Source organism: Melospiza georgiana, chromosome 2 (genome assembly GCF_028018845.1).
Source record: "Melospiza georgiana isolate bMelGeo1 chromosome 2, bMelGeo1.pri, whole genome shotgun sequence".
Taxonomy (NCBI): domain Eukaryota; kingdom Metazoa; phylum Chordata; class Aves; order Passeriformes; family Passerellidae; genus Melospiza; species Melospiza georgiana.
The window spans coordinates 48,092,846-48,116,862 of NC_080431.1; the positions used below are offsets into that span (position 1 = coordinate 48,092,846).

Genomic DNA, 24,017 nt, shown 5'->3' on the forward strand with positions numbered 1-24,017 from the left:
AAATAGTTAGCTAATATTATCCAATGGATCTTTATCTTGTTTGTTCCAGGAAGGCTAAAGTATATTCTTGTTCTGAGCTGCAATTTAATTCCCACTTGATCGAATTTGACTAGAAATACTAGAATAGCAGTACATCTTACTGATTAATTTATTGCTTTTCATCATTGTATCATGGCTCTGTTTGAGTAACACATGTGCACATGTATTGTGTTGATTTGGCAAATTTAAACAAAATAATATTTTTTTGGTACAATTACATCTGTAGATACCCTTTCACTGAAATTGCCCTATTATCTCAAAGATAAAGCTATAGTTTGCTCTTGATCAGGATTTTCATAGTAGTACTTTTTCAGTCTCTGATTGACTCCTTGCTCATAGTTTAAATCATCTGTGATAAATGCTGTTTCCTTGCTTAACAGTCCATTCACATAGTGTTTTGCAGGGAAACATACTGTGTTTTAAACTGCTGTCATAACAATGACAAAGATTCCAAATTGTATATAATCAAACAACATGGAGTTGAAATGTAAATGTAACCTTGTAGTAACTGTACTTCGGTACTGACTCTGTGGTAGTGAAGTCTACAATCATTGAAATGCCTCCCTGATGTTAACAGGAGAGCAGGTGTTGGTGGCAGCTGTCAGTGCACTGAATTACTGGTTTTGAATGGCACAACTAATTGAATCCAGAAAATGCAATTGAATGAATGATTTTGTACTCTAGAGAGATGAATTGGAGATGATATAACTTGTTTCAACTAAATAAGATCAAAATTAGAGGAAGTAAAAATTTTCATCTTGGCTGTTGAAGGGGAGGACAAATACTCATAAAGTGGACCCATACCAAAACAAATACAAAAAGCTTTAAAAATAAAGCCCATACTCAGATAATAAGACAATATATTCTTTAAGGGTTTATTGCAGTAAATTTAACTGGTTTGATTGCTTGCATTTTAAACCACTTGTGACGTCCAAATTCTTCTGTTGTGACATTGTAACTTGTGCAGTTTGTGGGCCTAAAAAATACACCTGGTATTCAAAGCCAAGGACTTAATTTTTAGTCTAAGTGATGTCTTAGTGATCTAATAAAATTGCTCTCAGTAGTGCTAACACTTCTCCACCCCATCCCATGCCTATACATTTCTATGCTGCATTTCATTTGTGGTCATCATATTCTATCCACTAATTACAGAAATGTATGTAACAGTAAACTTTATTCCAGAGACTTGTCCAAGGCTGAGAAAAATGTACACCTAGTGGGGTGATAGTGATTGTGTTACTCAACAAATCCTGTTGCAACTAAATAAGCCAAAACTGAGCTCCAGACAGGCAAGCCAGGTCTCGGTGAAGCCTGAGAGGTCTGGAAGCATGTAGTGTTAGCTTAATACAAAACCTATAGCCTATTACTAGCAAAAATAAGTGGGCTACAAGGCCATGTGTCCTGAACAAGACTGTAGAGAAGTACAGACAAATATTCAATATGAGGAGCTTTTTCTTTGTTCAAAGTTCTTGGTTGTGCAGCAGGTTGTGCAATCTCTGTTGGTTGCTATCGAGACAATTCCTGGAAGACTTTTTTCAGTCTACTTTTGGAAAGTGGGCTGTGCACCTTAGCTGGTTTCAAAATTTTGGGTATTGTAGTGTCAGCGTCTGGATGTAAGAGAATTATATTATTTGTATTTATCTTTTGGTTTTTGTAGTTTCCTTTGCTGGGGTTAGCACCCTTCTTTCTCACCTTGTGTAGAGTGATGCTTTGGCAGTAACAAACATTAGAGTAACTCTCAGGAAAAAGTACTTGTGCAGAAACAGGCAACAGGCTTGAAGAGTAATATGAAGAGTAATACAGAGGTTTTGTTTGAATTTGAAGAAAATAATTGATAAGTTAACAAACTCCTATTTTCCCCTAAGTTTCTAAAATACTGTAGACATAGATACAGAAGCAAATTGTGTAAAATGAGGGCAATAACACATTTCAGGGAGGAGAAGTATCATAAGAATTGTTCTGACAGGCACTACAAAGATGAAAAATCCACTGTGAGAGTTAAAGGCTCAAATTGTTATCTATTTAGCAGCTTTATAAGAAGAGAAGAATAACCAAGGGTTGTTTCTTATTTATAACTTCAAAGAAACCCCAAATCAGGAGGATCTTTCTCCAGGAAACATACTTTCTATAAGGCAAAACAGTCTGTGTTGTGGTATTGTTAGCTATATTCCTATTTACCTGAGCTCTTTTAAAGCTGAGTGCTACTTATGGGATGCCAGTACCTTTTTGAAAGAAAACACACTGTAAGTATATTCCTCTTTGATACGTGAGGTTATTTACTTTTCTTCATCAGGTGATGATCTAATTGCCCTCACTGTAAAGAATATGGAGAAGGGACAGGAACAGGCTTTCATTGCCTTGCCAAGTCTGTTAAACACTTTGGTAACAAAAACATACAAAGGCAGACTTACAATGAGGCAGGGGAAAAAACATTAGGAAACATTACTTGAGCAGAATTTAATATGGCATAATTTTTGAGCCATAGAAACTTTTTTAAAAACAGACTTTTAAACATCAAATTCAATATTACTTATTGCTAGTAGAATTTTTGATTTTGTCTACTTAGCATGCTGTTTTCTACATTTTTCTGAATTATTTTGGTATTTGTCAAACTTGTTTAAATTTTTAAAGTCCAGACTTAGATTGGAACATTCTTGCCTGTTCCTTGGGCCTTTCAAACAACTCTCATTGATTCATGAAATAGGACTTTGCTTTGCAAAGTCATTTATTTATACTGTCTCTTTATTGATATTACATTTTTTGTATTAGTCATTAATTTTGTTCTCAACTATAAAAAATATATTTCTACTGTAGAAGAAGTCAAACTTGCCAATCTGTAGTTGTCCAGATCTTCCTGAAAGTGGCTTTTTAAATGTCAATACAATTTTGCCATCTTTATTTTCTTCAGTGTCAAGATACATTTCAGTATAAAATTGGATTATTTTGTCCTCAATTTTTTTTAAAGCTTTGAATGTTTGAAGAGTGAATGCTCTTTTGTTACTTCTCATGTTGGCTTCTCTGAGTTCTTCTGCCACTTTGGAACTGTTTTGTCTCTGTTCTATTTTGTGATCTCTTCTCACATGCCAGAATGACAAAGTGTTGCTATTTGTGTTGCTTTGTTTTCTTTGGTCACTTCTTTACACCATGGTCTTTTACTGACTCTACAGATTCTGTTGTCTTCCTTCTTTTGCTATCTTTGAGGAATTAGATGTGTTAGTCATAGATGCTTTTTGCAAATTGTCCTTCAAAGTTCTCTGTCTCTTTTATTACATTTTCAAATTTGATTGGTTAGTTTTGATTCCTCCTCCCCTCCACTGCTGTTGAATTATTTTGTTTAGGTGTTGTAACTTGATTATTGTCTATCACTGGGGTAAGTTACAGAAGTCTATCTTTACACTTATGCAGTTGATTTAAATAATCCTTTTGAGTCCTGTATGCAGTTTTGGGTCCCACAATATAAGAAGGACATAAGACTGTTAGAATGTGTCCAAAGGAGGGCAATGAGGATGGTGAAGGTCCTTGAGGGGAAGCTGTATGAGGAGCAATTGAGGTCACTTGGTTTGTTTAGCCAGGAGAAGAGGAAACTGAGGGGAGACCTCATTGCAATCTGCAACTTCCTCGTGAGGGGAAGAGGAGGGGCAGACCCTAATCTCTTCTCTGTGGTGACCTGTGACAGGACCCAAGGGTTCTTTCAGCCTGAAGCTGTGTCAGGGGATATTTAAGTTAGATGTTAGGATTGGGTACCAGTTTTTCACCCAGAGGGTGATTGGGCACTGGAGCAGCTCCCCATGGCAGTGGTCACAGCACTAAGCCTGTTGGAGTTCAAGAAGGATTTGGACAATGCTGTGAGGCACAAGGTGTGGTTCTCAGGACTTCCCTGTGCAGGACTGGGAGTTGGAATTGATGATCCTTTTGAATCCCTTCCCACTGAGGACATTTTATGATTTTATATCTTTAATTTAGTGTGATTTTCCTTATTTATGTCAATAAAATGAAAACAATACTTTTCTATTATTATTATGCAAATATAGATATTTGCATATACTGAATTCCATAAAAGTTCTGAGGGAACAGAAATTAATTTCAGCTCTTTCTTCAAGTAAGAAGAAGGAGCAAAGCTTGTTTCATCTATAACTATTTTGAAATTATTGTTGAGGCAAGGTATGTAGTATGACAGGGTAATCAAAGAATAAATGCTGTTGTGGCGGCTTTTATCCAGGAGAGGTATTGGATGGGTTAGTACAGTGGTTCCAACCATGGCATCCTCCCTTGAGCATTCTTGTCCTTTCAGACATCTCCAGAAGTTGAAAAGATGGTCCCAACTCCTAATGCAGAGTTGTGGGGCCCTCGAGATTCTCTTTTCATGTGACTCCAAATACTGTCATTTATGGGTTTGGGTGAAGAATACCTCATGCTTAATTGGGTCATTCTAACCCTTGGTCCCTAAAAACCTGTTGTAGCTCACAGTCTGCTTGATTTTATCAGCAGGTTCATTGCTCTCACATTAACAGATTGTTTACATTTGTTACATCTCTGTTCTCATAACTAAGCTGCTCTCTTCTAGAGTGTTAGCCAGTAAGTTCATCTACATAGACTAACACTGCAGTCAAACAGGCCTAAATTATGCTAATTGCCATTCACCTCCATAATAGTTCAGCTTAAATTATAAATAAAGCTACTCTCATGCTTACATATTTGCAGTAGGGTAAAGGTGAGATAATGGTAGTGGTCTGTGCTATTATGTAATCTTAGCATGTTGCTATTATGTAATCTTAGCATGTTCCTTTTGGAAACCTAATGGATCTTATTGTTTCTCACAGTCTGTTTCAAAGTAGCTTGTACATCTTTGTACATAGTTGTTCTTGTGGCCATATGTAAGTAAATTCAGTACTTGGAATTATGCATACTTTGGAGATGACTGGGATAGCATCTTTCTGGTATCACCTTTTGCCTATGGCATAACGCATCATCATTTTTTAAACTATAAAACGCTTTACAGCAAAGTATTTGAACCAGATTGCTTTAATTGTTGACATAGTATGTAAGGTCCAAATAGAATTCTAATGGTCTGGTGTTTTTAAAAAGCCCTTAAAATGCTGGAATTACTTGAATAACCTATTTTTTGTAAATTGAAGCAAAACGTGCAAACAATAAAGAGGGTAAAAAAGGGAGATAATATCTCTTTTAATCTGTATTAGAGATAAACAGTAAGTTGCCATTGTTCTAAAGGCTTGTGAATCCAGACAGTGAATTCCTGCTGCTCCTGGCTGTGGGTTTTCAAGATGGGTCTCTCAATTTCTCAGAAGAGGGTCTGCTCAGTAGTTGGCCTGATTCTTTCTTTTGAGCTGAAGGAGTGATTCCCTTGAAGTATTCTATAATACTCAGTATGTTTAAAGAATGACTATTTCAAAAAACAAGCAGGAAAAAACTCCATTCTGTTTTTCAGGCTCAGTTTAATTTACTCAGCATTTTAAAGAAAAGATATGTTTTACTGTACACAGACAGCATTCTGTTACTAACTTCTTGTATATACGTATAGATAAATGTACATTTGCAATGATTTTTATATGTCCATTATTATGCTTTATCTGCTAAAGTTCATTGGCTAAAGGAACTTGATGTTTGTATAAAATGACAAAATTCAATGGAGTGGAAAAATATTTAATTGTAATGGAAATTTGTGAACTAGAATTTGATATTTATAGCTCACGTGGCTGATGAGGAATTTAAGTAGCTTATTTATAATATTACAGTAGTTTCATAATTAGAAATTATGTAATATCTAATTATTAGTTTGTTGTATCTTCTTGATTGTGATGCATATTGAAATCTTAGAAATAAGATTATTATTTACTCTGTTGCAGGTGGCTTGCATGCAGCTCATCAATGCTCTTGTTACATCTCCTGACGACTTGGATTTTAGGCTTCACATCAGAAATGAATTTATGCGCAGTGGATTGAAAGAGTTATTGCCAGTAAGCGTCTTGTCTTCTCTCTTTGCATTACTGTTTAAATTTTTTAATTATTTGAGACTGAGAGCGGGAATTTGAGAACAAGTTCTAATAAATTATCTTCAAAGACATTTTATTAAGTTTGGGAAAGAGCAGTAAGGGACGAGAATCAGCCTTAAAATAAAAATTAAAAGGTGAAATGTGCTTTCTGAGTTTTATTCTGATTTTATTCTGATTCCTCAGCATTTTATGACTTTGCTTAAGAACATGTGATACTCTGTTTTTCAGAAATTTTAAGCCAGCCTGAAGTTACATTTACCTTTTGAATATTTAACTTAAGTCATGTGTTGTTGTAATTTTAAGCTTTTAAATAATATAAACATATGGAATTTATTAAAAAGATATATTTATTTACATATGAAAATACTAATTTTGCAAGTCTTTGTGCTGTTTCTCATTGCAGCAACTACGATATATAAAGAATGAAGCACTAGATATTCAGCTGAAAGTGTTCAATGAGCATAAAGAAGAAGACATGATAGAATTCTCTCATCGTTTAGAAGATATTAGATCTGAACTAGAATATCCTTTTGATGGTGATATGATCTTTGCTTGTGTCAGAAACAGTGTGGCCAGCAGGAGCAGGACACGATCATTCCCCTGTATTAGGCACTGGTGAGGCTGCACCTTGAATTTGGTGCTCAGTTTTGGGGCCCTCACCCACAAGAAGGACGTGGAAGGGCTGGAGTGTGTCCAGAGAGGGCTCTGGAGCACAAGTCCTGTGAGGAGCAGCTGAGAGAGCTGGGGTTATTCTGGAGGAGGATGCTCAGGGGGGCCTTGTAGCTCTCAATGAAAGGAGGTTATAGTGAGGTGGGGTCAGCTATTTCTCCCGATTTACAAGTGACTGAATGGGAGGAAAGGGCCTCAAGGTGTGCTGTATGAGGTTTAGATTGGATAATAGGAAAAATTTCTCAGAGAAAGGGTTGTCAAGCACTGGAATAGGCTGCTCAGGGAAATGATGGAGTCCCCATCCCTGAAGATACTTAAAAAGATGTCCAGATGAGACATGTAGTGGCATGGCTGAATGGTGGACTTGGCAGTGCTTGGCTAATAGTTGGACTTTATCATCTTCTAAGAGGTCTATTCCAACATAAATGATTTAATTATATCAGCAGGACAAACATGAACAAAATAAAGCATTTAATGGATTTTTTTTGCTATAATTTCTGTTTAAAGAAGTTATCAGTAAACATTTGACTGAAATTTTTTGATTCTTTGTTATTATTCTCCTTAACACTTTCACTGAAGTAAATGATGTTTACAACATGGTGTGGAATACAGTTAAGGACACTAGTGCTGAAGGATATTTTCTTTCTATTCTCCAACATCTTTTGCTGATAAGAAATGATTATTTTATCCGGTATGTTTAATGCTGTTTTAAATGTTAATTATGGAATTTTTTTTATTATGCAGTCATTAATAGAATATTTTTTCCATAAATCCAATGATAGGTTTTAGTCTTTCTGTGCAAATTTTAATTTGTGAGCTTGTATTCAAAAGAATCCACTTGGAATCAATAATGCCATCTATATGTTTTTATCTCTTCTGCTTAGTATATAATTTTATTTTATGAACATAGAAAACTATTTTTGTTAAGAGCTGGGCCTTTTTGATTGCAAGTAGAAGTGATCAGGAGAGATGTCTTAATCAGTCATAAATCGTGGCATTATAATTTTGTGCTGTATTTGAGTCAAAGGACAAAACTGAGTATGCAAAGAAATGCACTATGTACAGAAATCTGAATATATGCCTAATTAAGATTAACTTTTGGGTTAGAATTGAGTATTTTCAGTATATATTATAGGTCAGTGTAGACATGTTTGTGTCTCCTGGAAAATTCATCAGGTAAATTAAGGGGAAACAGTTAATAAAACTCTAGTGTTTCAAGCTGACAAATACTTTCCTTCCAAAACTCTTGTGTTGTCTTTGAGGCAACAGTGGAGGAATGAGGTGTGAACTGAGCAAGAGCCATCTGTTTTCTGCACAACATTCTGCATAACCTTGCATTTCAGGCAAGGTCTAGCACAGATGTATGTTTAAAGGTTAAGGGTGCTTGCCTGCTATGGTACATCTGTGCTAGACTTCTTCCACCTGAAAAGGTTTAAATTCACAGCTTGCATGTTCTGGGCAAGTGACCCAGCTGTCATACCCCCTGGCATTTTAGAACAAGGTGTTTTTCATTCCTTGTACTGAAGCAGGGCTGCAATGCACTTCTACTTAGAAAAGTCACAAAACTAGTGGAATCAAGCTGAAGGAAGAGCATTTTCTTTACTGAGAGGAAGCAGGAGGTCTTTCCTTCCTATATTTCTGCAGGGAGGGAGATGTAGATTTTATAATACAAGAATTATTTATCTTTAGGACCACTGTTTTTTCAGGCTTTTTGTAAACTCCTTTTGTGTAATAAACTGCCATATGTAATTTCCCTTTGAAACTTTTACCTTTCTGTGGAAAAAAATCAGCCCGAAGCTTTTGACTTTGTTCACAGACAAGATTTTAAATATAGATTGATTAATAAATATCTGTAAAATAGCTCATTTCTTTCTTTAGTCCACAGTATTTCAAACTAATTGAAGAGTGTGTATCACAGATAGTGTTACATCGAAGTGGAACAGACCCAGATTTCACGTATCGTAAGAGATTAGATATAAATTTCAGCCACTTACTAGGTAAGTACCATGTTTGGAAATTATTACAGCATCATACTTTCTTATATGAAACTGAATAGCTGACGAAGAATCTTGTGTTCCCTACATATGTGTAAGTGTGCTTGTTGGTTTTTTTCCAGATGTTTGTGTAGATAGAGCAAGATTAGAAGAATGTGAAGAGAGGGCTTCTGAACTTTCCAGAAAAGTAAGTCATTCTTCATCACATCATCATGTGATCAAAGGATGGACATGGAATTACTTAATAGAATAATGAATGGCATAACTGAACCATGGAATAGTCTTAACTTTTACTTACTATTAGTTCTGTGTTAAAGTGGGAATTTGGATGTTTTTGTAGATTGGGAAGCAGAGAGGTATGAAGTAGTGAACCTTAACTGAGAATCTTTCTACTATTTAATTTTTCATGTACAACTCTTCCAAAAAGCAACTTTATTTCAGCAGTTATCAGTTTCCCTAACAAAATAAACAGTGGGAGAATAAAAAGAGACTCCTTCATATCTACAGACTGTATTAATGTACATCCATGGCTTTTAAGCTCCTCTGTGTAATACTGACTTAATATACGTTAAGTATATTACATTAATATACGTTAGCATACGTTGAGTATATTCGTTATATACTTAATATACGTTACGTATATGCGTTATATACTTAATATACGTTAAGTAGACGTTATGCCATTTTGTATAGTGAAGACCTGTTGTGGCGATTCAGATGATTCTTCCACTCAGCAGACACATGGAAGTTGGAATAGCAGACATGTGTCCTTGGTATTGTTATCATGTATGTTTTAAAAAGCACAAAAGGAAAAGGTGGAATTTAAAGAAACTATGCAGAACTGACTGGTACCAACAATTTTCTTTTTACTTCTCTTTTCTTAGTTTGAAAAAGATTTTGTAGTTCATCAGGAGACCCAGGCCCTGCTTCAAAAAAAAGAGGAAAGAATCAATGAACTTGAAAAAGAATTACAAGCTTTTAAATCACAGGTAAAAGACAGTATAAGTGAACGTATGAAATACTGTTTTTGAAAGGGACTCCTTTTGCATCTTCTTCAGATTTTGATAGTATGGTTGAGAGGTTTTTCGAGAATCTTTGTTATCGATTATTATTGAATGTTAGTTTCCTTTATTTCTGTTTTATATAAATAATTGTAATGTGACAATAATTAACTGTGAGTTCCCAGATGATGCTTTTTATGCCTGAGCTCAGTTAATTAAACTAGTTTCTTAGGTTTCATTTGGGTTTTGCTTTCAGAGTCATACATTTCCAAAGTAATTAAGCACATAGGGTAATAAGTCTTATGCTTTTAGATTAGCATTCATCATTGTGATCTTTATCCCTGCACAGGAAATTGCTTATTATGCAGTTTGCTATACTGAGGCCTTACCATGGATATCCAGCAGTGAAAGAAATAACCTGTGGCTGGATAAGAACATTTCCTGATAATTTTTCAATTTTCAAGCATAAATATGTGATGGAGGGGAATAGTGCAGATTTTTTGAGAGTAATACTTGTGTTACTTGTAAGTGCTTCAACTCTTAAATCTATGTAAGAAGACTGTGTGACCAAATGATATTTCCTGTGTCTGGCAATAGCAAGAACAGTCTAAAAGTGCCTGAAGAAGAAAACATCAGAAAAACATGTTTTCTAGGGGTTTATTTTAATACTTCTGAGGATTTTTAAAAAAAATTTATTGGCTTCCTTAATTTTCTTAGTGAGGAAAATTAATTTAGCTCTCCTTTGGTCTATTTAGAAATGTCATTCTCATTCATGTTTCTGGTCAAAATTAATTGTTAATGTCAAAGTCAAACATTTAACAAAAGCAAGAAATTGCTGCAGTCTAAAAAACCAAATATAGTAAGAGTGGCACATCATTCATTAAGAAAGTACTTTTCTGTGTTCATCTTGAAGTCATACTTAAATACTTTTTGTAAGTGAAATTGGTTTCCTCCCTTTTTTACTTTTTCTGTTATTCACTGCATGAAATATAAATATTTTTATATGCAGACAGAGCATAACATATGATTCTGCTCACTAATTATCATACCATGAATTATCCCACTGTTGTTAATGGGATACATGAAAAGTTTTGTAGATGTCAGGTAATTGATTACTGCAACTTAGTACTTTTAATCTTTGGCTTCTGTATGGCATCAATTGCTACTTAGCATGTTGATTTCTACCTCTAATACTATTTTTTTCTCTGGTCTCATTCCTTTACTCTCTTGCAACTGGTATATGTTGATGTATTTCTTTCATTTCTGGAGCCCAACTGTTCCGTGTCTATTTGTCAGTGTAAACAATGCTTATGCTCAGAAATTCAAAACATTATCATGTTGTTGTGCTAGCATTTATTTGTATTCATTGATATTCAGCTATTTCCTTTTAGAAATTTAAAATCTTTTGCATATTGTATTTCCTTTAATTTTCTAAAATAATAATTTTCAGCTCATAGTTAGTTGAGGAGGTAATTAGTGCTATCACCAGTAGATAAATATTTCTTATTTCTTCTTTTGTTATTTTGTCAGATACTTTCTCATTTATGTTTACAGGCCTATGATAGAGATTTTCAAATAGTAGTAGTAATTTTATTAGACTTGCTGAATCCTATTTTGATACATTATAGATGTCATTTCTATATGGAATAAGAAGCTAGTGTGTAAGGAACACTAATTTTTGGATGGATATTTTTTCATGATTGCTTCATGTTTTCAATTCTGTAGAATGAGAATGCTCCTAAATTGGAAGATAACTGTTTTTCAATAGAATTATTTATCTCTTCAGATTTTGCTGTTATGTACTTGGAATGTTTCTCTGTCATCTGTAGGATGAAAACAACAGAGACTAGGATGTTACTTTTTTTTAAATTTGAGCTAAACCATGGTAATCTAGGTAAGGTCTCAGGATATCTATCATAGCCTTTTTAGTTCATGGTCAGTGAAATGTAAAAAGTGGGAAACACCATTTCAGTTTGTCATTTTTGGTGTGCACCCCCCAGGTCTGAATGTCCGCTTCAAAATATTGACACATCCAATCATGAAATCAAAAGCACATTGGGCTTTTGATTTCATGATTTTGATTAAGAATGTTATCATTCTTGTTTGACTGTTCTATACAAGACAAGTGGCCTTGACTTTCAACTGGCTTTCTGTATTTAATCTATAAACTATGATTGTTGGAGCATTTTGTTGACAAAACAGTGGAACTGAATAAGACTATTTTCCTTATCAGTATGGCGCTCTGCCACCTGGTTTTCTGCCATCAACTCATGGAGATGCATCTGTTGTTCCACGGAAAGGTGCAGGACCACATCAATTTCCACCCCCTCCTCCTCCACCACCGCTGCCTTCTAATGGAGCAATTCCACCACCACCGCCTCCCCCGCCTCCTCCACCACTTCTGAATAGCTTGGGAGCTCCTCTGGGTTTTGCTGGTGCTCCTCCACCACCACCTCTGCCAGGCCTGCCTGGAATACAGTGGTCCCCGCCTTCGTGTGCTTTGCCATTTGGAATGAAGCCTAAAAAAGAATTCAAACCTGAGGTTACCATGAAAAGACTCAACTGGTCTAAGGTAGTGTTGATTAATGACAAATACTTGATGTAAAATCTGACATTGAACTTGGGGAAAATAGATTGTCAGAAGTAAGACTAGGCAAGCAATTTATACATTAGTTAAAATTATGTAAGATATGAATACTTGCTGTCTTTAGCTTTTCATTGTTTTTTGAAAACTGTGTTTCATTAACCCATGAATCATCTGGGCAAGTATCTGTTGACTTTATGAGATGCCTGGAAAAGTCAGTTCTGGTCTAAAATAAAACAACCTTGATAGCAGGATGCTTCTTTTGCTTCCTATTACGCCTTGTTTTTCAGCAGACTCCTTATGTTAGATCAGTCACTGAACTATACTGATAGCTACACAGTTTCCAAACAAGTGTCTTGAATCTATCTAGCCTGGGCTGGAACAGGGAGTGCAGATCTCTCCATTTGTCTGTAGTACTTCAATGTACTTCCATAAATTTAATGACTGACAAAATACAGACTGAATTTGGAGTTTGGTTGGCTTTGGTTTTGTTTTTTTCTCCTTCTCCATTGTGACAAGATTAAGTATACCAGTCTGCTACTGAGTTTGGAAACTATAATTATTTAGACCAAAAATAAGTCAGTAAAGAGATTTTCACAATTAATGAAGTAATCAAAGCTAAATTCTGAAAAGTAAGGTACTTTGTATCTGGCTAAAACAAATGTCTTCAGAGATTATTTGAAGTTTGCCCAAGTTTTAACTCTAGGCCAAAGCTAATTTGCTCCTTGTAGATCTTGGATAACAGAGTTTGTTGTCTGCATGTTAGAATCGTTTTTTTTCCAAACTCACTTATTTTAAATATTATTATTTTTAATTAGAAATATATTAACAGCTCTGAAGATGAATTGTGTACTAAAAATTAACATGTTTTACAGAGCTCTTAAATGTTCAATGTGCTTTAGACTTTACAGAGCACAGTTTCTGCATATTATCAAAATAATGAATAAAATTTTATTTTGTCTCTGGCTTGTAGATCAGACCTCAGGAGATGACAGAATCCTGTTTTTGGGTTAAGGCAGAAGAAGACAAGTATGAGAATGCTGACATGCTTTGCAAATTGGAACTTACATTTTGTTGTCAAAAAAGGGGTAAGTAGCTGATGGATTTAATTTTCAGCTTTTGGAGATACCTTTAACATTCTTAGGACTTAAATAAATATATGAAAAAACCTTCGGAGTATAATATTAATGTTCTTATTTCTAAGTGGGATGTATGAAGAAAAATGTCTGAAAATCCTAGACTGCTTAAAGCAGTAATATTGAACTATTTTATGTAAGGATGACAATAATTGTGTGACCTGTAGGAAACTCTTACAGAAAAAAAACCCAAGAAGTTCTGGGTAATACAGATTTTATTTATCACATTAAAAAAAACTATAATATTTTATCAGAATACCTTCATCAATTACTGAAATCTAATCTGGAGCCCAGAAAGTGATGTGTTTATCCTCAGAATGGATATGATAATTGATGTGTGTTGGATCCGTGATGGATGATAGTCTTTCAGTGATTATTTTTTACTTCCTGATAAACCTGTAGGAGCATAGATCTCCTTTGATATTTGCCTACCTTCTTTAGCTTTTAAGGCATTGTAAAGCAACAGAATATTTGAAAGTATTCCTGACTTTAAAACTTCTCTCCTTTCTGTGGCAGTAAGTTGTTTTAGTAGTAGTTTAGATTATTCTGTCTCGTATATAAAATGCCTGTTGTTCCTGACACATTTTTTTCTATCTCTTTTTTTGGTATCAGAGATGTAGTATTTTAGAGCAGTCAAAGGCTTGTGATTTCTCTGCAAATTAAACAGGGACTATTGTATTTTTACTTTGTTTAAAAAATTCTGGTTTGATATTTTTATTAATTAAATGACATGGCGGTCTCAAATTTTTCCTTTTTTAGGCGTATGCTTTAGTGAGTATAATCCAATATTTTTTTTACCATAACCAAGAACTTTATTCCACTCTTGTCAAAGCATGATTTTTATGCCTTAGCAGTGTTTCTGATTTAAGTATTATAGCTTGTTACTGCTGATACCTAATAATATTAAGAATGTTGCACAAAGATAAAGAGGCAAGAAAACCTCACCATAGACATATTTGCTTGAATCTATTAAAATAAGCCTAGAAGCTAATTATGGTGCCTTTAGAATGTTAGAAGAATTCCCAAGAATATTCCCTGAATTAATAGGTTGGAAGTTTTAAAAGCCACTGGAGGAAATAATTTCCTGTGTGTAATTAAACAGTAAAATTTGGGAGACAAGATGATGTTCAGGCCAAACATTTTAATGCCTCAGAAGAGGATTGTGAGTCTCCACAGACAGCAAGAACATTAGAGTTAACAAGATTAACATCCTTCAATATTTAACAGAATGGACTGAATACATTGTTTTGACAAAACCCAATAGAAGAGAGTTACTGGATCTACAGCTGGAAAGTCAGTGAAGTGCACTTTTATACCAAACATGTGTCTGTGTGTATGTGTCTGTAGCAATTTAAAGGCTGTAGTCCCCAGTGACAAATTTACTTCTTTTTTACAAGTGAGGCTTACTGCTTAATAATTTTAGTTTTAAGTTTTGAAATCTCTCTCATCCCACATGGGTGATATAAGTGTGCCATTGTCTTAATTTTTCAAAGGAAGTGAAGACACTAAAGGTTTTATTTAGAACAGCAAGTAGGTGTTTAAAGGGCAACATGGAACTAAATTTCATCTTTGTTCAAGTGAGTGGTTTGCAGCACTTTAAGTGAAAGCTTAAGTGTGTTAGTAGGCAGGACCAGATCTCAAGGTCCCTTGTTGACAGCATGAATTCCAGGACAGAGGACAGAAAAGCAACTGCTTTTGTTCTCATGACCACGGAGAGAGGGCATACTTCTTTGCAGCTTATACTTAATTTACTGATTATAACAAAACTTACCAAAGAAATTAGAGACATACAGTCTTCTTCACAATCTTGAGGAGATTTAACAACAGGGTCTTTAAAGTAGAATCAGCAAGCTATTCACTACTCTCAAATTGGGAACAGTCCTTAACTATTTCTAAAGCTTTGTGTCTAAAACCAGAAAGAAGAGAAATTGAAAATGATTCTGTAGCCAAATGATGGCATGCAAAGAATGAGCTAGTTTCCACTCTGCTGAAGGGTCTGCTTATGCACTCTTTTCATGAAAATCTTTGCATAAGAAGAGGTATCTGGTAGAGGAAGTGGGGATCAGAATGTTCAATGATGCTTCAAGTGAACTTTATTATCATTAAGTAAAATCAAATTGAGGTACTCAAATATTCAGTTGGTGCATTTTGCCAGCTAATATGCCAAAAGTATGTCAGCTAGAAAAGGAAGTCTTATGTCTATGTAAATAATCCACTGAAGAATTTTCACTAGAAAAAAGAATACAGAACAGTATAGAATAGATAAGAAGATTCAGCAGATGTTTGTACAGGAGTTATAAAATATGTTGATTCTGAAGGGACATTGAAGCAATTGAAAAACTGAAGATGTTATGGAGCTATGAAAGAAATACTGTTGCAAGAATAAAGTAAAAGAGGGCCTAGCTTCAGACTGTAGGGAATCTCTGTTGAGTATATCCAGGGATATTTTGGAGACATGAACCACAGAAGAAACCCCTGAAGGTCATCTGAAAGTCTAACGACTTTTTGTAAAGGGACCAGTCTAGTTTATCTTGTTCAGGACTTTCTCCAACTGAGTTTGAGGTATTTCTCAAGATGGAGATGTAGGGATGGATAGCCTGTTCCCATGTTTGTCATTGTAGTGAATTTTTTTTCATACTCTCTTTTGGGATATCTTTTGTTGAAACTTGTGCCTATTTCCTCTTGCTGTTGTGCACCTCCGAGAATTCTGGTTCCCTCTTATTTCCAGCCTTCTGTCAGGTTATTATTTTTTTTTTTGTCATCAGTAAGTTTTCCCTTGTTCTTTATTATCCTTCTCAAGACTGATGACTTTTTCAACTTTTCTGTCTGCATCTTTATGCTCCAGCCCTCAAATCATATTGATGATTTTCTGCTCTACTCAGTCCAAAGTACCTATACTTTTTTTCAAGTGGAGAAACCCATACAAATTACTCTAGGTACTTCTCTCTGAGATTGGGGAAGTGTCTCGCTGAGAAGGGGAGTAGAGGGAAATAACCACTTCTTTGACTTGTTGCTGGCAGCAGCCTTGGTACTTTACTGGAGGAAAAGTTTTCACTGTGCTGCTTGCTGATGGTGGTTGTGGAAAGTCCATGGATGATATAGGGTATTTTCTTTGTGTTTTATAAAGCTGGTTTTGACACTTTTCAAAAGTTAAATAATTTTGTGAAAGCAACATGTTTTATAACAATAAAACCTTGAGAAGGTTTTATTGTTATTGAAGGAATATTGTTATATTGTTTGATACACTGAGAAGTATCAAAGCACCAGTTGTTGATGGTATTCTCGTAGCAACTTACTGAAGGTGAAATGCAATTTTTTTTCATTGATTTAGAATTTAGTCAAAGGCATAATGGCAAACCAACTCTTTTGTCATAAAAGCCTGAGTGAGAGGGCTCCATGTGTTTCTGTGCTTGAGTGTGTACTTGAGGTCATTGTTCCTGTGCTTGTTGTGGTGATATCCCTGACTGATATCCCTGAATCTGTCACCTGTGAAATGTCACTGGATTATCATTGTGGTTATCCTTGTTGTGGGTTTGTTTTGGTCATTGGTTTTGGTTGTGAGTTGGTTACCTGAGTAGAGTTGGTTTTGTGTACCTCTTACAGTTCCATGACTATTCTCTGGCTGGGAGGAAAGAAAAATAATTGACAAGTTCTGGAAATAAGGTGATGAATGTGAATGGTTTGTGTGGGTGGTCTTTGGTTATGTGATACATTTTAATGGGAAAAAGAAGGATTAGTATGAAGAGTGGTTGGAAGAGACATGAAAGAGAAAGAAATGAAAAATCAAGAGACTAAGAATTGGCCACCAGGGTTATCCTCATGATCTCAGACCAATGAAGAAATTCTGTGTAAACCCTTTCTGGCAACAATGATTTTAAAGGAATCTCTTACTATGATTTTTGGAGAACATTTAACTAAATGTGAGACTTAAAGTCAATTGATATGTGAAATATTGAATAGCAGAGCTGGAGCTTACATGTGCTTTTATGTTATTTAGTCCTAAGAGATAAGATGAACAAACACAAATGCTCATTATTGAATGTCAGCTGCTTTGTAATACACTGGAAGCCTGATGGAAGAATAATCACTGGTCTGTAAAGCTAACATGCTGCTAACTTCGCTGGAATTACTAGATGTACAGGCAGGGGAGTGACATTTTGCATAAAAGATAGCATGTGCTCTAGAATCATGGAAATCTTGTGCGGTAAAAGAAATCTCCTGTGCAAAGCCTTGGGAATAGAAATTCCTTCTATAATAATTTATTGTAATATTAGCTCTTGGATCACATCATGTATATGATGAGAAAATGTTAAGATTAGAGAAGCTGAATATTTTGTGATAATAAAGTGGGAGATTTAACTATATACAAGATTTGAGTAAACTTTGTGTTGTAATACAGAAAAATTGCCAGCAGCTAAAGCTGTGGGGTAAAAAACTGCATGTGTCTTGATAGGGAAGTTCAAGATAGTATTGCAAGAAAAAAGTTAGCATTAAAAATGTAAAAGTGTGAAGGTAATGGGAAAACTCATTAAATGTATCTAGATAAATATAAACAGGATGCTTTTCATATATTCATTGTGAATCTTGAATTTCTTGCAAAGGAAGCCTTTGCTAATTAGCCTAATTAGCCTTCAGGTAATTTTGAAATGTGTATTTAATTTTTTGTAGATTAAGCTAGCTAAGGAATTGGTGGTACCACTTGGAGACAACTTCAAAAGTTCAGTAGGTTCAAAGAACATTAGAAAAATTCAGGGAAAAATGGTCCAAAAGAAATAGAAAGGGTTACATTTGTAAGAGGGAACTTTCTCTTTTGCTGAGTGAGGAGAATGGATTATAAGAAGTGGTAAGGCTGGCATAATGTCATTTCCATAAACCTCTCTTATTGAAGTTCTTGTTTTTAAATCATTGATAGGACTGTCATGTTGCTTGGAGTGGCTTCAAACTACTATGTTTAAGACTTAGAATACTTACCTTTACAATAAGGTAAATTTTAATATGCAAACACTGTGCATTTGCTTTGAAGAGTTCTGGTGTGGAGAAGATTAGAGCAGTAAGTTGCTGAAGTCAGTGAGTAAGTGTAATTAAGGTAGTGAGACTGTAGTAGTTAGGCATAATGTGAGATATGTGTTCAGGATAACAAGAGAGAACCAACTGCAAATTCCTTACAGGAATCCTTTGGGCCGTTGAAGTGGTTTGCCAAGGTGGTTCCAAGACTTACGAAGTTGTGTAGAGTACACAAGAAGGCAACCTCTAACCAAAAAAGAAATCTTGAAGCATTTCAGTCCAAAATGACAAGCTGGAAACCTCATGTATGCAAAATATAAGAAAGCTAGTAGTTTCATGAAATATGGGCTTTATAATTAATGGATTGTATTTATAAATATCCTACCAATATGTTGATTTGGCTTGATCCATAGACTCTTATGTTTAAAGTGGTAAAGTCCAAATGAAGATTAGAAATTGCACATCAAACATACAAGAAATCACTTGTAAATTCTTCATTATTTTTCACAATATGCAGATAACTGCAGCTAATGGGAGATGGCATGAAAAAATTAGAAATGTTCTCTTCTTTCTTTTGTGGATATCAAAGGGAATTAATCTTGGAAACTCGAGAGAGAAAGATTGCATGATCTCTCTTATTTTTTTTTTTTATCAACTGGGACAGATTTTCATCCTAATCTTATTGGAAATGGCAGTGTCTGATCCCATCACACCAGAGCTCCTGCCAGACTTGATTATTCAGAAATAAAGCACTTCTGTGGGAGTACTATCTCTGTTGGCACTTGACTTGAAAAGGTCAATATAGTTATAATTTTTTTTCCCCGTATACTCTGTAAGAAAAATCAAGACCTAAGGTGCTATAGTGCCAATTAAGTCTCAATTTTTTTAAATCAGAAAAGAGAGTGAATGCTACCAAGAACATCAAATTAGCAATATAAATCAGTTTAGTGCCATGTTTAACACACCACAGCCTACCTTGCATAAGCAAGAGAACATGCTGTCATCCATCTGAAAGATTAGGTGGAGCCCAATAACCTTGTATTTTCCTCCTCCTCCAGAGGATTTATCAGAGATAGTTCCAAACTGTACTTCTTGTAGAATCTTATTATTACAAACCTGTAAGACTGCCAACAATATAGTTTAGCAACTTCTGCTATAATACAGCACTGGGTAACCCGAGTTGCCTTTTAATGTAACTGTACAAGTAGAAGTAATTAAAGCCTGCTATGCATTTGTTTGGCTGCCTTTCAGTATTATACTAACTATCCTGACAGCACAATTATTCAAAAAGATTTGTGCATATAAAATGAAATAAGGAAAACCAGGTTATTTCTGAAGAAGGCCGGGAGTAAGTTACAAGCATTTGCAAGGAACAGCAACTAATGCATTGAAATGTCAGTGGTATCTTGCAACTCGAGTGTGTCATCTTCACATGGAGACACTGAATGGTATATTTAGTGTTGCTTGGTTATAAATTAATAATATAATATAAATAAACTATATTAGTTGTTTATATTCTTAGCAAATAGAGATATCTGCTCTTGTCCTTTTAAAATATTTGTAGCAAATCATATTTGTTATGTGGAGACTGATGCATAAGAATCAGTGAGTAAATGTACTTCTGTGGTGCACTGAGCTTGGCTGGCTGGCAGATACCTATTACAGCGTCCTGAGTGGGTCGCTGCTGCTGAGAGAGAGACGGTGAACCTTGTGTCTAGATCAGAAGGCTGGATTTATTGATATATGATATATAATACATTATAACTATACTAAATAGAATAAAGAGAGAAGTTGCAGAGGCTGCTGCTAGGCTAAGAATAGAAAGAAAGAATCCCAAACAAAGTTGTGTCCAGGGACTCAGTCCCCTAGCTTGCACTGGTGATTGGCCCTTAATTATAAACATAGAAAATGAGCCAATCAAGGTGCATCCCATTACATTCCCCAGCAGCTGATAACAATTGTGTACATTCTCTTCTGAGGCCTCTGCCTTCCAGAAGACACAGAAATCTGAAAGAAAGGATTTCTGTGAAAAAATGTCTGCGACAAGATACCCACCCACCCGCTCTCTGATAAAATACAAAAGCTTGTTACTGATTACTGTCATGGTGAAACAGAGCCAATGGAGGGAAAAGTAATCCAACTTAATTTTTTTTTTCTGTTGTCTTGTCATGGATAGGAGAAACATTCAGTTGTTCAGACTATTAAATGCATTTAAAGAAGTGGAATATGAATAACTCTTAAAACCTGACTGATATCCAGATAATTCTGTGAATGTGTGGCAAACAGAAAATAGAAAGCCTGAAAAAAACCTTTAGCATAGCAGCGGTTAAACAGCCTAACAATAACTTTTTTTTTTGTAGATTGATTTTTTTGAAGCTAAAATTGTGACATGTTTTCCAATTTATTCTCCTTCTTTGACAATTTCTTAGGATGAATTCTCCCTTGAATTAATGAATTATTGAATGACTGTGTCATCAGTGTTCTAATCTATGTCAGAATCATGAGTAACATCAGATCATTCTTCTACTAGGACTGTAGGAAAGGGTGTGTCTGCATATATTGTAAATAGGATTAGAACAACCTTTTATTAGATAAGGTACTTTGATTTGTATTTTCAGTTAGGAACTACTTTGTCAGATAGTGAAAATATATTATTGAAAAGCTTGTTACAGCATTTGTAAGCATCTACCTAAGCACAGTATTAACCATACCTTAATTTTAATTTATTTTACCTTTTTCTTTTTGACAGAGTAGTAGTATGTGCTGTTATTAAATGAGTGTTTCTTACCTTCTACCCACAGACTATTATTTGCTGTCAGCTTCAAACCAGATTGAATTGAGTGCTAGCCTTTTCTGCTCAGTGAAGTGCCTGGACAGAGTAGTTCCTTTAGTTCACCTTTAGCTTTTGCTTTCAAACAATTTATTCTTTTTTTTTTAATAGTTGATTTCCACACAAAATACAATATCATTCTGCAGTCGCTTTATGTTTGATGAAAATATGACAGTATATTCAGGGTAACAAAAGCACTACACTCCCCTTTCCCAACACTGTGGTAGGAAAAGCCTTTGAAGTCTTCATGTTTTAGAAGCAATAAAAGCATTCCTTTATTGACTTCTACTAGAAAATGTTTCCATAGTGTGAACAAGTAAGATTTTAGAGGAGGTAGATATTATTTTCATGTATCCAGAAATCAAAAAAGGTCTACTCAATTTCATAAAGCCAAAACTATAAATACCAACAGAATAGAGAAATGAGTTTGGATCCTAAAATGGAAGTTATGGAAAGTCATCCCAGTGCCCTGCTCAGTCTAATAATATTGTTTATTTAATGGAAAATACTCACTTGAAGAACTTCAATATAATTGTCACTATTCTGGCGAGGATTCTGCATGAATTAATTTGCTAATATTTGTATCACACAGGAGGTATAAAACTCTATGCCTGCTACAAACCTATTTTCATGGGTTTTTACCTGCTATTTGGCTTTGCCACATGTTTATGCACTAAATGCTTTTGATGAATTTCCAATCTAATGTTGCAAGCATTTACGTCTGACTAAAGGTAACACTATATTTGCGTGTAATAAAATCTTCATTACACTGCTGCTTTTATTGCAGCCTTTTTTCATTGTGAACTGAGAAAAATAATTTACATGCAAGAAAAGTTTAACAAACCTTATTTGGCAAACCTTCAAAGTCACTGTTGATGAAAATTATTAGCATTTAAATTTCCATGAGCACTAGTTTTTTGTCCTTTAGAAAATCTATCATTTAGTTTTTCAGTGAATGCCTTGTTTCAGAAGAAATTCATTTCAAGGACAATTCATTTTGAAAAAAAAAATCAAGGAGATTATGCATTAATGGAGCAGTGATGTCCAATTAGGCAGCTGTTAGACAGTACTTGGGTACTGGCATGCCGTGCAGACTTGAGCAGTATTATATTTGGCAGTCTTTGGTTCTGTTTGCATTTGATCAGGTTCAGCTGGAACAATATTTTAAGCTATTCATATGTATGGCTGTAGACATTTTCTTTTCTTACCCACTAGGATTACATACTCTTCATTATCTACTAACTTTGCATAAATATGGCCTGGCCTTATCGAATGCATAATTTATTTTCTTAATTAAATTGAGTTCTTAATTAAAAAAACCCAGTAAGTTGAGTACTTCATATGAATTTTTGCGAAAGAGGCTTCCATTGTGGGCTGCTGTTCTCTGCATGATCTCAACATCATAAATTTCTCATACAATTTTCTCATTCTAAATAGATTTTTCTAGTCTCTATCTTGCCCTGATAGTTTGCTGACAGATATTTTAACAGGGCTCTTTCAATATTTTTTATGAAATAAACACCACCATGAAGCACTTTTGTAAATGTTCTGTACATGATGTACCCCCCCATTAAAAGCAATCAGGTTCTGAAGGTTATGTAAGAATTGAGAGAATTTATTTGATCTGAAATAATTGGATTTTTTTGGGGTTAAATCAGAGCTTTAACAAAATATTCTTTTACATAGGATATAGTCTAGTTCCACATTCTGAAAACTTTTGTAATAGGGCAGGATGTGTTTGCACTGTTGTAGTTGTTGGCTGGCACAATAGTTGAATATTTACAGTGAAATAGTTGTGTTTTCAGATACATTCTTCTTCTGGATGAGTTTGTTGCATTCAGTGTCATTTAAATTTAAGAGAATGAGGGCATGGACGACATAACCTGTCGATTTTAAGATCTTCATATTTCTGTTTTATGGCTTTGCTGCTCCACTCTTCCTATTCTTACAAGTTAGTGGAACTCTACTTTTTTAACTCACGATATAGTTCTTCAACCTTACTCACCTCTAACATCAGTTACTGAGTAATGAAACTTAGAAATTTCATCTGCTGCATTACTCAGCTTAACAGTTGTAAAGACTAAATATTTCCTGCTGTGCAATCTGACTTGTCCTTTGATATAGAAATGGCTTTTTCTAAAATTGTAAATGCATATGTATTGCTGGCAAGGATAAGAAGCTAGGAGGAGCCTGCTTTATGGTGACTGCTTATCTTTGCCGTTCCTAGACTGCGTGGTGTAGTGTCTTGGGGCACTTAAAATTTGGCTGCAATGGACTTGATATATATGAAACAGAATTATGGTTTTCGTTGCTGGCGTATCAGTGTAAGGTCTTGAGAGATACTGGGTCATCTGTTGGAAGCAGTGGGAGGATGAAAGAATCAAATCGGTGTTCAGCAAGATTGTTTGAATAACAGCTGCTACCAAAGCTGACAGCATGAAAGGTGGCTGTGGCTGGAATGCTGGAAGAGAAACTTGGATTCAAGGAATGGTTGCACATTGCAGCAAAAATCTTGGCATCTGTAATGTTGCTGTGAAAAGAAACAAACATGGATAGATGTAGCTAAAACCAAAGCAGGTTAGATCGCCTTAACTTCAAAAAGCCAAAAGAGAAAGTTTATTTTCAGTACTAATCTAGCAGTGTGAACCACTGTTCTGTGAACTGCTCTTTTAATGCTCTATAGAAGAGAAGCAGTAATGATAAATGGACTTGTTCAAACTTTAAAAAGGGGAAGATAAAATCCATTTGC

General features: G+C 34.9%; 1 protein-coding gene across 1 annotated transcript in view; it reads left to right on the top strand.

The window, feature by feature from the left end:
- DIAPH3 (diaphanous related formin 3) overlaps positions 1–24,017 on the top strand; it is a 202,475-nt gene that overhangs the window by 37,985 nt on the left and 140,473 nt on the right. Inside the window, exons 9-16 of the mRNA XM_058045211.1 lie at positions 5,904–6,014; positions 6,454–6,572; positions 7,294–7,410; positions 8,598–8,716; positions 8,836–8,900; positions 9,598–9,702; positions 11,948–12,286; positions 13,272–13,386. Coding sequence (XP_057901194.1) covers positions 5,904–6,014; positions 6,454–6,572; positions 7,294–7,410; positions 8,598–8,716; positions 8,836–8,900; positions 9,598–9,702; positions 11,948–12,286; positions 13,272–13,386 — 1,090 coding nt within the window. The remainder of the gene's footprint in view (positions 1–5,903; positions 6,015–6,453; positions 6,573–7,293; positions 7,411–8,597; positions 8,717–8,835; positions 8,901–9,597; positions 9,703–11,947; positions 12,287–13,271; positions 13,387–24,017) is intronic.